General features: G+C 40.2%; 1 protein-coding gene across 1 annotated transcript in view; it reads left to right on the plus strand.

Annotated features, from left to right (window-relative positions):
• Positions 1–16,797, plus strand: part of arhgap20 (Rho GTPase activating protein 20) — a 98,719-nt gene that overhangs the window by 13,176 nt on the left and 68,746 nt on the right. Inside the window, exon 2 of the mRNA XM_055637002.1 lies at positions 10,057–10,142. Coding sequence (XP_055492977.1) covers positions 10,057–10,142 — 86 coding nt within the window. The remainder of the gene's footprint in view (positions 1–10,056; positions 10,143–16,797) is intronic.

The following is a 16,797-nucleotide window of genomic DNA, read 5'->3' on the forward strand; positions in this document are numbered from 1 at the left end:
GAGTTAGATAGAGTTCTTAAAAATAGCAGAGTCAAGGGATATGGGGAGAAGGCAGGAATGGGGTACTGATTGTGGATGATCAGCCATGATCACGGTGAATGACGGTGCTGGCTCAAAGGGCCGAATGGCCTACTCCTGCACCTATTGTGTATAGTTTGGCCGAAAGGACTGTTTCCATTGCTGTCTCGCTAAACACAAATATAAACCCTAAACGTTTGCAAGAAAAATTGAACTATTACATCAATCTCTTGAATCTACGTAGACAAACTAATTTCCTGTAGTTACTCTGCAGTATTTAAGATTTCCACATTTTATTTAGGCATGGAGATGAAGTTTGTGAGAGGGCCGGCAAGTTTCAAGCTAATGTTTTGCATTGTAAAATAATACTTTGTGAAGGTGCTGTTTGATATGGATTGCAACTCAGAGGTATATGGCAAGTAACAGTAAACTACATTGGAGAGTTCAAGGGGTTGAGGATAAATTTATTTAGCCAGAGGGTGATGAATCTGGAATTCATTGCCACAGGTGGTTGTGGAGGCCAAGACATTGGGTAATTTTAAAGCATGTTCTTGTTTAATAAGGACGGGGCATCAAAGGTTACTGGGAGAAGGCAAGAAAATGGGGTTGAGGGGAAAAAGATCAGCCATGATTGAATGGCGGAGTAGACTCGATGGGCCAAATGGCCCAATTTGGCTTCTATCTCTTATGGTCTTATGTATATACTTAATTGACAAGAATAGTTCTAATTCTTTGAAGGTTTTCATGATAAACCAGCAGCAGGCAATGATCAGGATCAGATGAAACAAAATTGCCAAAATTCTACATTACTGTTAATGGCTGCCAACACGAAGTGAAAAATGAGTGCATTGACATGTGTTTTAGAAGGTACAAATGGATTTGGGAAGTAATTAGTGTAGAAGTGTTCTGTGTGTTATGCTGCTACCCATTTGTGCTGCCTAGAGTCTGGAGTTTCTCTGAGTAACGCTCATCAGTGCTCTTGAACTGTAAAAAAAAACACATCACTGTAAAGAAAGAATCACTAGCTCTAAACAAATCCCAACTAAATTGCACATCATTGCAAATACACTATAAAATTAGAAGAAGTGTTCATGGCCTTAACAAGATCAAATAGATGGCGACAAAAGGAATTGTAGATGCTGGTTTACTAAAAAAGAGACAAATGCTGAAGTAACTCAGCAGGTCAGGCAGTATCCCTGGAGGACGTGGATAGGCAATGTTTCGTGTTGAGACTCTTCTTCTCCATGTCCTCCAGAGATGCTGACTGACCCGCTGTGTTACTCCAGCACTTTGTCTTTTTCTAAAATAAATGTAATATGGTACCATTAAAATAATGTGAAGTGATCATCCATTATTTATAAGAATGTTATTTTTTAGCCTGTGTTATTCCTTTGCACGTATAAGAAAGATTTTCCCATTGCAGTAAAATATTATGATATAGCTTATGATATACAATCCTGACTACAGGTGCTGTCTGTACGGAGTTTGTATGTTCTCCCTGTGACAGCATGGATTTTCTCCGGGTGCTCCAATTCCCTCGCACACTCCGAAGACGTAATGGCTTGTAGGTTAATTGGCTTCGTTAAAATTGTAAATTGTAAATAGTGTTAATGTATGGGTGATTGATGGCCAGTGCAGACTCGATGGGCCAAAAGGCCTTTTTATGTGCTGCATCTCTAAGGTAAATCCAAGTGCAAAAAGCCTAACAAAGTAAACAAACCCACAGTTGAAACCGAGACAAATGGTTTTGGCATAATATTTATTATGGGGATGTAATCGTATTATGACGAAGGTTATGGATTAAATATTTGACAGTACAAAGTTTAGAAAGGAGAAAGTGCATTCGTTTACAAAGCAGTTCATATAATAAAAGATGACATAAAGTCATGAGGGAGGAATGATCTTTGTCCTACTCTGAAAGAAGCATAATCAACAGAGGTGGAAATAAGAATTAACAAGGGAACAAAGGCACTATTTCTCTTACAGACCCCTGCCACTAACAAAGGAAATGGAGAAAGAATTAAGAAATATAGAAACAAGGAACTGCAGCTGCTGGTTTACAAAAAAAGACACAAAGTGCTGGAGTAACTCAGCATGTCAGGCAGCATCTCTGGAGAACATAGGTTTGCGGCCCTTCAGGACCTTTCTTAATTATCCAGAGGCTCTATGAAAAATAATCTCTTTTACCAAAAGAATTAATTAAGGAATATGAAATGCTTGGAGCAAAAGGTAATAGAATAATTGTTTGGAACTCTAACTTTCAAAGGGACTGACATATAATATCAACAAAAGCAGTCTGAAGGATGAGTTCATTGAATGAATTCAGGACATTTTTCTATAACAATATATCATGTAACCAACTTGGAACAGATTATTTTGGACTTTTTCCTTTGTAATATTACAGGATTCATTTGTAATTTCATAATAAGAGAATGTCTATGGAAAAATAATCACAATATGAGAAGTTTATATACAATGTGGGAGAGATGCTTTTTGGCAAAAACCTAGTTAATTATTAAAAACAAGTTATGTGGGTGTGAGAGGTGAATCACTTAAATGGACCGGGAAAATAGTTTAAAAGGTTTATAGGTAGATAAATAATTACTGGCATTTAAGGAAATGCTTGAAACAAAAACGGTGAAATGTCAGAAATAGTCAGCAGGTCAGCACTTTGCCAGAGCAGGGAAAGTGAGAAAATAAATTAATTTGACTTTACAGTGGGAGTATGAGAGAGATTGGTAATATTTCTGATAAAGCCTCTGGATAGTAGATTAATGGTGGTAGTTAGAGGCAGGAAAACAAACAAAAGTACCTGGCACATAGCTGGTTGAACTGTTGCTCTGTGTGTGTGTGTGTAATTTGCATGTTCTCCCTGTTAGAAACATAGAAAATAGGTGCAGGAGTAGGTCATTCGGCCCTTCGAGCCTGCACCGCCATTCAATATAGAAACATAGAAACATAGAAATTAGGTGCAGGAGTAGGCCATTCGGCCCTTCGAGCCTGCACCGCCATTCAATATGATCATGGCTGATCATCCTGATCATGGCTGATCATCCAACTCAGTATCCTGTACCTGCCTTCTCTTCATACCCCCTGATCCCTTTAGCCGCAAGGGCCACATCTAACTCCCTCTTAAATATAACCAATGATCTGGCCTCAACTACATTCTGTGGCAGAGAATTCCAGAGATTCACCACTGTTACCGTGTGTGTGTTTCCTCTGGGTGCTCTGGTTTCCTCAAATACATGTTGTTTGTTAGGTTAATTGGACAGTGTAAAAACTGTTCCTAGTGTGTAGGTGAGTGGTTAAAGCTGGTGGGAGTTACATAGAAAATAGGTGCAGGAGTAGACCATTCGGCCCTTCGAGCCAGTACCGCCATTCAATATGATCATGGCTGATCATCCAAAATCAGTACCCCGTTTCTGCTTTCTCACATATTCCTTGATTCCGTTAGCCCTAAGAACTACAAGGGCTTATGTACCTACCTACAAGACTCGTGTCTACGCATCTTATCAGTATAATTTAACCCTCTTAGCCCCAATTCATTCTCTGGAAAATATTCTTTACCCTCTTCAAAGTGATGGTTGAATGATGGGCTGGGTATGGATTCTGCCGTTATCCATGCCCAATAAAACATGCAATAACCCAGAGACAACGTCAGTATAACATAAGCCTAATGCTTTCTCTTGATGGTTTCTGTCAGTGTGGTGTGGCTGCAGACTACCTGTCCGGGTGAGTCTGTTGAACCTCTCGACTCTGGCGGAGGAGAGGCGGCGAGCTCTGGGGCTGCTGCTGACCGGAATGGTTAGGTTGGAGAACTCCAAGTCCTCGTTGTTTACATCCTCCCTGGAGAGCAGCAGCTCCTAGGCGCATTTGTGACAGACACTGTGCTGGCAGGGGATGAGTGAAAAACTCCTTACAGAATGGGCAGATCAGCTCCTGCTCAATGTTTTTAATGGGAACCTCACCACGAGTTGATGGAAATGTGCGGAGAGCAAAACAATCGATGAATGTTGCATTTTACATCTTATTTCTAATCTTTCTGAGTTTGAGCAACAGTTCAGTGACCTTGTGTTCTTTGTTTCCTTTTCACGTATACTGTGGAGTACTTCCAACAATTCTTGTTTTAATTATTATTTCCAAATACTGGCAATCCCATTTTCTTAATGCTTTCACACCAGGAAGTATTCTCTATTATCTCAAAATGTATCTAACTTCCGAATGTTCCATTGAGTATAATGCAAAGTTACAAAGGCTGCATTTTATCAGCTTATTTAGGATAAGCAATTTGTTTAGAGGACAAACATTAAATCAAAGACTTCAGCGACCTAGTTTGTTGGAAGCTATTAGCTCATCTAAAAATATTGTTCTCCTATGTTTGTGGGCAATCAACCGAAGGAGTAGAGAATTGATTCTAACCTCTGAGTTTGACCTGTCAGCTGATATAATTGATTCATCCTGACAACCCAAATTGGAGTAAAAAAAAGTCCGATTTCTCTTGTGAACAAGCATGGATGAAGATGTGTCAGCTTAAAAACTAGTGAATATTAATCAAATAACATATTGTACAAAAAGAAAAGGAGAATACTTGTTAAGGCTACATTTATGTGTTCTCTGCATTCATTGAATATATGTGTCATTGCAAACCTCATGCTTCAAACATTCTCTCGTTATTGCTTTTTTTAGCAAGGATCTATATTGGGAAAGTTTATGTACACAAGGAATTCATATCTGTTCTTTGTCTGTGCCCTGTCTCCGTGACTGGTGGGAACAAAATACTAGACGACACTGTGGATACAATCTGTTTATGAGAGCCATCAAGCAATTCTCTTAAGAGAATATTTTTTTAAATGACAAAGCAGCCATCTGCATGTATAAAGTGGATTCCTTCAATTTTTCATCACCAAAAAAACCCCACCTGGTTTCAGTCCAATACCTAACTTTTACTTGCAATTTTATTAATCATTTATGAGTGAAAACATTGTAAGATTTGTTTTCATAGGTTGCCTATTGTAATTTCAGCATGCCCACAGATATTTGTGGCCATTAAAGAAATGTTAATAAAAACTAATTGTTATAATGTGCAAGACTATGCAAACACCACACAGCCAGCACCTGAGGTCAGGATTGAACCGGGGTCTCTGGTGCTGTGAGGATCTCCCAGCTGTGCCACTGTGCCTCCATAGTACATGTGGTATTAACATCACCACAAACAGTATTCCCTCATCCAATATCTGAGCCAATTCTTAGCCTTTCCTCACCTCCCATCTCCAGATGGATGTGTACAATTGAAGTCACTGGATTGTTAACACCAGCAAAGCTCAGGTCCGGGAGGTCAACGGTAGACTCCTGACAAAATAACATTGGCTGCAGTTCAGAAATAGTTGTCTGTGACGTGCTTTGAGCAGCCTGGGACTGCAAAAGATGTTATGAAAGGAAATTAATTTCTCTCCAGCACGTCTTGCGCAAGATGCTGTTAATGCATTACAGATTCAGATATTGTGATGGCAGTGGTCAACAATTTGAAGCGCTGGGCTAACAAACCAGAGACTCCATTTCAAATCCTACCACAGCAGCTGTGGAATTCTTACAGAGAGGTCCTCCAGGGAAGCTGCCTGACCCACAGAGTTACTCCAACACTGTACTCCATGCAAGATTCCAGCATCTTCAGTTGCTTGTGTCTAACTGTGGAATTTAAATTGGAACGAGTCTGAGTAACAATGACCACAAAACTACTGGATCGTAGTTCACACATACCCAGTCTGCCTCGCATGTGATACCATGTTATCATCGCTTAAAAATGCACAGTGAAATGGCTCAGCTGACCACTCGGATATCATATCCTTCTCAAGACAGCAATACATTTTGAATAGAAACAAGAAAATGCAGATGCTGGTTTACACAAAAGGACACAAAGTTCTGGAGTAACTCAGCAGGGTAGGCAGCATCTCTGGAGAACATGGATAGGTGACGTTTTGATCTGCTGCTGATACTCAGTCCCCCAGATATTCTCATGAGCGTCTACAGGTGTACAGTAGAGAGCATACAGTAGTGGGCACTTGAATGCTCAGGAGCGAAGAAGACTGCAGAAATATGAGAGCACTGCCCAGTGCATCACGGGTTCTGACCTCCCCACCATCGAAGGAATTTATCGGAGTCCCTGCCACAAAAAGGCAGCCAGCATCATCAGTCCCACACCACTCTGGCTACACACTCATATCACCCCTGCCATCAAGAAGAAGATACAGGAGGCTGAAAACTGTAACGTCCAGGTTCGGGAGCAGATTCTCCTCAAATAATAAACCTCAAATAAGCTCTGAACTATATACTATTACTATTATTCCACTTTTATTGTTTATTTGTTTTTTATATGTACGTATGCGTATATATATATATATATATATGTGTGTGTATATATATATATATGTATATGTGTGTGTGTGTGTGTGTGTATATATATATATATATATATACACACACACTTTTCTTGTTTATTATATTGTTTACAGTGTACTATGTTTACATATTCTGTTGTGCTGCTGCAAGTAAGAATTTAATCGCTCTATCTGGGACGTATGACAATAAAACACTTTTGACCTATGCCATGTCTCTCTTAACCTTTCCTATCCATATACCTGTCCAAGTATTTTATTAATGTGGAGGGACATAAAGGAGTATGTTGTATCAGATAGTCTGAAGAAGGGTCTCGACCAGAAACAACATCTGGCCATTCCTTCCACAGATGCTGCCTGACCTGCTGCATTGCTCCAGCACTTTGCTTTTCGCTCAAGTTTCAGGCATCTGCAGTTCCTTGTGTTTCCGTGAGCACTAGTCAGCTACAAGAAATATTCCAGGTGACCTGAGTGGGAACTATATCCATGGCTTTCCTTTCTCTTGTGTGACCACATTGACAATAGCAGCTTTACAAGTGAATAGTTCTGATGTGTATTATGATTATAGTTACAATGATTACACATGAATTTCCACTCCATTCTATAAATACTGGCATTAGAGACTTTCCAAAAGAAGGAAATAAGTATTGGCAGTAGGGTGACATTTCCACCTTAACTAAGTGACCTTATAATATATTATTTTGAACAATAATGATAGGCAAACTTTATGAAGCTTTTATCCAAACCGCTTGAAGAATATTGTTTGCAAAATATTGATTCCAAACATCACAGATTTGCTATATGGAAGTCCCCATCTTCTAAATTTATATCTAAATTTTGTCTCCCTTCTAAATTTATATCGTCGCTCTATGCTTAGAAGTGGAAAATGTAATGGAAGGTAAACATTATTTTCTAATGTAATATATAAATAGCAGAATCATTGGGGCAGGAGGAGGCCATTCAGTCTAAAATACCTATACCAGCTTTTTATTAAAAAAAACTATCTGAATAGGCCGATTATTCAATTTATTTTGCTGTAGCCCATAGATTTTTCCTTTTTATATACTTAAAATAACATTGTCAGAAGAAGAGAATGAGAATGTGACAATAAACAACCTGTGATGTGTGGCTATTCAGAAGCTTTACTCTATTTAGTGTTTAGAGTATGGAATCGGACCATTCAGCCCACTAAGTCCACACTGACCATCAATCCCCCATTGACAGTAATTCTATGTTATCCCACTTTCTCATCTGCGCCCTACACTCCAGGAGCAATTTACAAAGGCCAATTCACCTGCAAACCTGAACATCTTTGGGAAGTGGGAGAAAAAAAGGAGAATCCGAAGGAAACTGATGAGGAAGGAGAATGTGCAAATTCTACACAGACAACACCCAAGGTCAAGATTAAACCTGGGGCTCTGGCTCTGAAAAGCAGTAGCTCTACCTGCTGTGCCACCCCAAATTGTATTGTATAAGATGTTGTGACATTAATACATCATAAGGCATTTGGCCATGGTTTCTTTTGAATATTAAAGAAAGCGATGCTTTCGGAAGATTTCCAACATGTTCTTGTTACCTTAAAGCAGCGTTACTCAACCGGGGTTCCCCGGAATGCTAGGGTTCCGCGAGAGGTCGCTAGGAGTTCCGAGAAAAATAGTGATAAATAGGCTAATAATACGTAAATGCATTTTGGAGTCATTTTTGTGTTTAATATCATATTCATAATTTTATTATACACGTACGGCATATTTAGCGATGTCTATTTAGCGACGTCATGTTTAGCGACATCTATATGGCGCCAGTGTGAAATGGCCTTTAGTGGTCAGTGGACAGGAGCTGGACGTGACTGATTCGCGTATCATCAAGTGACTCACTCGAGTATAGTCGCATGCACAGTCTCCATCAGTCCTGTCTGTGCTTCCTGGCGTGCCGGTACAGTCCCTCATTCACCCACGTTATTAAGTAATTTTTACCCATACATGAATTTAAATAATTGAAGTATGTTTATGTTTATTTGTGTTTATCAAAAGTTTATTTATGTATGTTTTTGTTAGTTTATGAAAACATTCCGTGTGTTTTCTCTTTCCCTCTCTCTCCTCCAAGGTTAGTTCTTCTGTTTTTGCCTTTATTTGCTTCAGTTTTGAACTGCCTTTATTTGCTTCAGTTCGATTTCAGTTTTTTTTTTGCATTGTCAATAAAATTTAGAAAAACGTAAGTTATTTTTTGCTTAAACCAGTTATCAGAAAAATATATTGCTTACCTTATGAACTTTAAGTTTATGAAAGAGAAAGAAAGAGATTAATAAAGATATATAATCATTTTTATATATGGGTTCCCTGAGACATGAAAATGATCTCAAGGGTTTTCCAGAGTCCTCGCCCCCCTCCTCGAGGCCTACCAGCTGGATCTCCTGGCCTTTCCTACCGGGGACCAGACCAGAGCTTCAGTACTGGCGGCGCGCCACTGGATTCACCGCAGAGCGAATGATGCCTTCCTGGATCGCCGTTTGGAGCTCCGGAGCGTTGGGCCTGTTGCTCCAACATCGAGGAGCTGTGGTTCGTGGAGCTCCCAACGCGGGCGGCGCTGACCGACATCGCGGCGTCCTGGGGCCCTTTGCTGAGGGCCGCCAGCGTGAGTCTCTGCCCAACGCAGCCTCGGGAGGCACGGACTCTGGTAGGAAGTGGCCGATTTGGAGGTCCAAGCCGCTGAGGTTGGCCTCCCGTTCCGACGTCGGAGTGCCAACATCCCGGCGAGCGGGCCTGAGCGGCGGGCTGCCCGTAACGGCGACTGCGAAGGGCTCCGGAGCCCCCGACCACGGGTGAAGATCGAGGAAGAGACTGACTTTGGTGCCTTCCCTCACAGTGGGAAACTTTTGATTCTGCTGTGTGGGGATGTTTTATGTTGAACTCTATCGTGTTGTGTTCTTTATTTTATTGTATGGCTGTATGGTGATCATATTTCACTGTGCCAACTGGCACATGTGACAAATAAATATGTCTTGTATCTTGTATTGACTGTGAGCAAGTAGATTTGAATGAGAGGTATCCATCTGGTCAGAAAGGTATCTTTCTTTGTGACGTTTGCAATACAGGGAAAGATATTTTAGCAAAGATCTATGAATAACTCATGGTAAATTGCACAAGGTGTGCTGTGGAATTTTAACGCATTATAATATTAGAATTATATTTTCTGTGTGGTATCGCAAAGTGGTTGGATATTCAGCCTGAGCTGTCTTTTCAGAATGTGATGAACCAAAGTGGACGTGCTGCCAAATCACATTGAGAAGTTACCAATCTATTCACAATGCTTTAAAGATTTTGGACACAACAATTTTAATATATGCTTCTCAATTTTTTACACCTGTTCTGCAAATACAATTCACTGGGTAACAGCCAACCCCTTTGGGGCTGCAGAGCATCTGATGCCAGACAGCCGTCTACATAAAACATGAACCAAATCCCTGACATATCTCCATAATCTCAAGGGGCACTGGTGCTAAAACAAAGTCTATGAAGTTGCTAAGATTGGTATGGTTAAAATTGTTAAATTTGATTAGATTACAAAAACTCGCCAAGTTTCCAAGTGGAGAACAAATTGATGTAGTTAACGTTGATTAATTATTGTTATCTTTCTCCTCCTTGTGCAGAAAATGAAGAGTCTGGCCCAGAGACGACAATCGGCCCCCTCTTTGGTGATTAGCAAAGCACTTAACAGAACCAGAACATTCTCCAGGTAAATCTGCCTGTTCAGATGCTGCATCATTTTGGAATTTAACAATCTAATATAAGGATTAAAAATAATGTTTTTTTAAAAACTCACCCAATAAAGTTGGCAATTAAATGTAATCACGCTACTTTTGTGATGAAAATTAGACCAGCCAAGTATGTCCATTATCATTGTGTTGCCTCATTAAACAAGGAAAAAGGCTGTGCATCAGAATGTTTATAAATGAATAGCCATGATCAGTGATTAGGAAGTGATTCTGCGGAGCGAGTTTGGCATTCCTGTACATAATATTATTCAAATGTAATTCCTTCTGATGGTACACATGGTTTTCATTAATACATATCCATAATTCAATGTGTTTTAATTGGATTCTTTGGATTTTCCTTTTTCATTTTTCATTTTCATTTGAGAATTCTTTTATTTGTTTTTAAATCGTTGAATGGGCTCGCCCCGCCTTACTGCTCCTTGAGGTACCAAGGTCTAAGCGGAAGCTTAGAGGGGATAGAGCCTTTTCTGTTGCTGCTCCGGCACTCTGGAACACCTTGCCGTTGCATATCAGACAGGCCCCCTCACTGTCCATCTTCAAATCCACCCTAAAAACTCATTTGTATTCTCTGGCTTTCGACACTGGCTGAGGTTTTTAGTGCTTTTAATGTCTTTTAATTTTTACTGTTTTATAGTCCTTTGTTTTACCGTTTTTAATGGTTTGTAATAACTTCTTGTCCATGAGTTCTCATGTACAGCACTTTGTGGCAACTGCAGTTGTTTAAAGTGCTTTATAAATAAAGTTAATATTATTATATTCCTTGCAGAAGATGTCTGTTTTGAACTATCTGTTCTTAAACTTCACTGCAAAGTTCTATGAATCTGATTAACGTTTGGCAGGATCAGATGTACCTTCATTTCTAAGAAATTTACTTGAGAGTGGATTTTTAGCATGCCTCTGTTTGACAATTAGGCATCACTTTCAGGGCCTGAAATGTGCTCTGATATGATATCATTGTGGTATGCGTATGATAAGGTGGAGACGTTGCTCAAAGCTCCAGTTTGAGAGCTTGTCGGAGGCTGATTCTTGACTTAGTGACTGAGGAGACTACAGTGCAATAACCTGGTTAAAGGATTCATGAAAATCTAATAGATTGCTACCATCTACCCATCCTCGGAAAAAGAGAGGTATGGATAAACATGACTACACTGCTAACTTGTGACCAGAGGTACTGAACTCAACATAATAATACTTGTGTTCATTTCTTGTCAATATATAGTGCCTCGAAGTGTGGCTGCCAGGGGATTATGGAAGTGCCAAAAATGTTGTTATCTGTTGCATCTTGTACAACCTCACCTGAAAATAGGCTGCGACCATGGGGTAGATTGGACAAGAGGCAGAAGGAAGCTGTGACAAAGGTTAACCTCAACAAAAATAAGTCAATCTCATTATTACAGTGGCTCTAAATTACCTTTGAACATTGTGAGGTAGTGGAAGTCACTATATAATTGCAGGTTCCTCCTATTTCTCTTCTACTTTTCAAGGGCATGTAAGGCTGCAACAGTGATTTGTGCATGTCTGTCGTGCCATAGTAAAACTAACCATCACGTCTATTAACCAAAGCCTGCTTTGGGTCGGCAGAAAACAAGTGTTTCCTACTCGGGGTAATCTGTTTCATGGTCAAAGAACTGTCAGCACACAACACAATATCTGAGATTGCACATTATTGAGTAAGTGTAACTGAAGTGTTCATTACATTATGAAAAATTATATAGAGAGACTGGACAAGGTGAAAAGACATTTCAAGGACAATATCAGAACCAGGAACATATATCAATTAGAAAAAAAGAACAATTATTTTTTCCTGAAACAGACGGTTTATTAATAGATGCCTTTAACATAATATATGCCTTTTAAAATGATGAAAGGTTTTGAATGTAAAAAGAATGCTTCCACTCTTTTCACCAGGAAATTAAACAGTAAATACAGAAAAAGCTTCTTTATCAAGGAGTCACTGGCCTTTATCAGAATTTTGTGAGAATGTCATCCGTTTTAGTCATATAGCTCAAAAACAGAACCTTCAGTCCAAATTGTCCATGCCAACTATGATGCCCCATCTAAGCTCGTCCAAATAAAACTCCTTATCAAGAGAATGTCTGGTTTTCTGTTGGGGAATGGGAGTTTATGGGCTGTACAGGTTTCACTTTGCAATAAAACAGAAAGGGGTGGAATAAATCATCGGATCAAGCAGCATCTGTGGATAGGCAACATTTTGAGTGAGGACCCTTCTTCAGACTCTGTAGTCTTTTGTGTGTTCATTTTATTTCGCAGACCTTGTAGTTTGCTAATGAGGTTTGTCTCAGCAGCAAGTCAGTAACTTTCTACGAGATCGATAATTTACAATGAAAGCATTACTCTGAAAAACAACGAATTTATGAAGCATTCTTCTGGTATTAACTTTAATCAGAATATTTTTGCCAAAGTAATCAAAACTAAAAATGTCACCACTTGAATTCCAGAAGCAGTGGTTTCGCATCTACATATTTCAGTAAATGTCCTTGGGAATTGAACAGCTTTTTCTAACTGGGGTTTTGGCAGAGACTGGATTCCACCTTTTTTTTTCCTTTTACTTCCTCGTGATTTGACAAAGTTTCTCCCGTGTTGCTCCCTCTGAGCGCCATTTCAGGATGCCTGAAAGTTTTCTTTGCTTGGAGGAAATTATTGACTTGGTTTAGCCGGCAGCAGCAAGAGATTTAACTAGACGCACACATTCAGCAAATGCTTTTACTTTATTATTGTTAATTTAACTGCTGAGTGTCAACTGAGAGGGGTTTGTGGGTGCAAGACAACAGAACCAGTTAATATTTGAAAATGCAGATTACCAGTAAAAGATACATAGATGGCAACATAGATTAAATGTAACATCATAACAAGTGTTTCACTGGGTTTTAATGTCGAGAGAACATGGACTACTGAGACATTTGCTGATCTTTTGATTATAAGCAATCCTGTTCTGGAGGGAATTTAATACTTTAGAGCAGACTTGATTGAAATACTTAATGTCAGATGCACTTAGAAGGTATTTAATTTTTTGCAAATGCTTTTTGCTTCAAACCCCTGCCCTTAATATTTCATCTAAGATGATTGAGCTCTGGTAAGCTTTAATTTTCTGAATGAACATAACAGGTCTAATTCAAGATCCAGCTTCCTTGTATTCTCTCCTCACTTTTGCTGCTCTCTTGAATGTGGCATGGTACACTTCCACAGAAGCCATTTGCCCTTCAGAAATATTCCTCATATTTGACGTGAACTTTGAGCGTTAAGAGGCCGCTTGACCACTGTGAACTTCATGGTCAATCCTGATCTCACAGAATCCACTGTTTTTGATTTACATCAATTTACAGACTGGTTAGATTTATGAATATTAGCCACAAATGAGAATTTACTGGAAACAATAATAAAAGAACATACAATTAATCCATGTCCTACATTCTTTGCAGACATTGTTATGGTGCATTCAAAATGGAATTAATGGAATTTTGTTCAGTGCAGTCCCGAACGTACCTTGTATAACCTTTCAATTAAGTTTTATTAGAAATTTGTAATAAAGCCAATCAGGAAATTGGTAATTTTATAACTTTCCCTTTTGTGGTGTTATGAATATCAAGATTATTTTTAAAACAAAATTCATCTTGTTTTTCTTCCTGGGTTTAAAATATTTTTGATAACAGTTTTAACCTTTTAAGCTTGGTTTATGCATAAAGCAATAACCATGGTTTTAGTTTATCAAATTATTTTTCACTCTCTAATTGTTCTCTCCCTGTTCAAGACTTGCAATATTTGTTTGTCTACTAAGCTGGTCAACTTAGTAATATTTATGGAAAAAACGCTTAATGTGTTTCTTGCATATCTCACTGTGTACATATTTCTCCAGTTTGTTTGATTAACTAATCGCTGAATATAATCTGAATGAAAATAATATTTGCTTTATATTCTAATGCGTAATTATATTATTTTGAAAGAATATAAACAGTAAATAATATAACATCTCGATTATTTTGAAAGAATACAGACAATAAATGGAGCAAGATAATAACATAGGTTAAAAAAGGTGTAGTGAATTACTACCTCGCCTGCAAGGATTATTTGTGTCCATTGGTAGCAGGAAGGAATAAAATAAACAACGGCAGGTGATGTAGGCACAGGGAATTGTCGATGCTGGATTACAAAAAAAATGACACAACGTTCTGGAGTAACTCAGGAGGTCAGACCGCATCTCTGGAGGATATATTTAGCCAAATTTCAGGTCTGGACCCTTTAAACATAGAAACATAGAAAATAGGTGCAGGAGGAGGTCATTCGGCCCTTCAAGCCAGCACCGCCATTCATTGTAATCATGGCTGATCGTCCCCTATCAATAACCCGTGCCTGCCTTCTCCCCATATCCCTTTAGGCTGATTGTAGTAGGGGGAAGAAACCTGGTAGAGAGGTTGGGGTGGGCAAAGACTGGCAAGTGATAGGTGGATACAGGTGAGGGGGCTTGATTACAGCCGGGTGGACAATGTCAGAGATTAATAGACAAACTGAGATAAGATAAGGAGAGAAAAGGCTTGAAATGTGAAGCCAGAGTAAGGGCTGAAGGTGGAAGGAAAGAGGGGAAAGGGGAGCAGGATAGTGAGGGAAATAGGTGCATATCCAGGTGGGTCACAGGGAATAAATGGGGGGGGGGGGCAGGTGTGGAGGTGGTGTTTAGTTATCGGAAGTTGAAGAATTCAGTTTTCATGCCATTGGCTTGTAAGCTAACTAAATGGGATATGAGGTGCTGTTCTTCCAGTTTGCATGTGGCCTCACTTGGGAAATGGAGGAGGCTCAGGATGGAATCGTCAACATAGGAATGGGAAGGGGGTTAAAATAGTTAAGCAATAGACAGGTGCAGGAGTAGGCCATTCGGCCCTTCGAGCCAGCACCGCCATTCAATGTGATCATGGTTGAGCATCCACAATCAGTACCCCGTTCCTGCCTTCTCCCCATATTCCCTGACTCCGCTATCTTTAAGAGCCCTATCAAGCTCCCTGAGTAGGTCTTGGCAGACATTGCAAGTATGCGACAAACCAGTCTCCTAGTCTACTCTTGGTCTGACCAATGTAAAGGAGGTCACATCTGGAGCACCAAATGTAGTAGATGGGGTTGGAGGAGGTGCATGTGAACCCCTGTCTCAGTAGAGAGGGCTGCTAGTCCCTGGATGGATGTGAGGGAGGAGGTGTAGGCGTAGGTAATGTATCTCCTGCAATTGGGTGGGAAATGATTGGTGGCGATGGAAGAACAAATCGGAGAATCACAGATAGAACTTTGAGAAATTGAACTAGTCACTTTTTAAGAAGGTGCCGATTTAGAATGAGGAAAGGAGCTGTTCAATTTTTTCTCTGTGCCATTCTCCATTTCTCATTAGTATTGGTTTATTCGGGAGGTCTTTCAGTCTGGTTTCAAGGCTATGCATAGCACAGAGTCGGCTTTGCTAAGGGTCTCTAACGACATCCTCCTGGCAAACGACTCCGGTAATTATGTGGTTCTTGTCTTGCTGGACCTATCTGCCGCCTTCGACACTGTGCACCATGGAATATTAATTTCCCGATTACAGCAACAAGTGGGCATCTGTGGCAGTGCCCTGGGATGGTTCAGGTCCTATCTAGCAGATAGAACCATGCGTGTAAGCCTTGGTGGCCTTGAATCATCCTCTGCTCCCTTGGCATATGGGGTTCCACAGGGTTCAATTTTAGGGCCCCTGCTTTTCTCCCTTTATCTACTTCCACTGGGCCCAATTTTAAGAAGGCATGGCATCTCCTTTCACTTTTACGCGGATGATAGCCAGTTGTACATGCCACTCAGGAAAGAAGATAATTATTCCCTAAAATCACTTCTGTCTTGTCTTGAGGACATTAAGTCCTGGATGGCCTTAAACTTTCTGGGACTGAAGTGATTTTGTTCGGCCCTAATGGCTGCCGTGAACCTCCCTCTGTTGACTTGGGTCCACTTGCAGTGTTCGTAAAGCCAACAGTTTTAAATCTGGGTTTTATGATGGGCGGTGATTTTAAATTAGATAAACAAATAGGCACAGTGGTTAAGTCCAGCTTCTTTCACCTAAGGAAGCTGGCAAAGGTGAAGCCCATTCTCGAGCGGCAGCATTTTGAAACAGTAATTCACGCCTTTATTTCATCTCGGCTGGATTACTGTAACGCGCTCTACTCTGGAGTCTCACGAGCTTCGTTGGCTCGTCTCCAGCTGGTCCAAAATGCTGCCGCTCGCCTTTTAACCGGAACTCGAAAGAGGGAGCACATTACGCCAATTTTGGCCTCCCTTCACTGGCTCCCAGTGCACTTTCGAGTTCATTTTAAAATTCTTTTATTTGTTTTTAAATCTTTGAATGGCCTCGCCCCGCCTTACCTCTCTGAGCTGCTCCACCTATATGCTCCTACCCGGTGCCTCAGGTCAGCGGATCAGCTGCTCCTTGAGGTTCCAAGGTCTAAGCGGAAGCTCAGAGGGGATAGAGCCTTTTCTGTTGCTGCCCCGGCACTCTGGAACACCTTGCCGCTGCAGATCAGACAGGCCCCTTCACTGTCCATCTTTAAATCCTCCCTAAAAACTCACTTTTATTCACTGGCTTTCGACACTGGCTGA

Source organism: Leucoraja erinacea, chromosome 6 (assembly GCF_028641065.1).
Source record: "Leucoraja erinacea ecotype New England chromosome 6, Leri_hhj_1, whole genome shotgun sequence".
NCBI lineage: Eukaryota > Metazoa > Chordata > Chondrichthyes > Rajiformes > Rajidae > Leucoraja > Leucoraja erinaceus.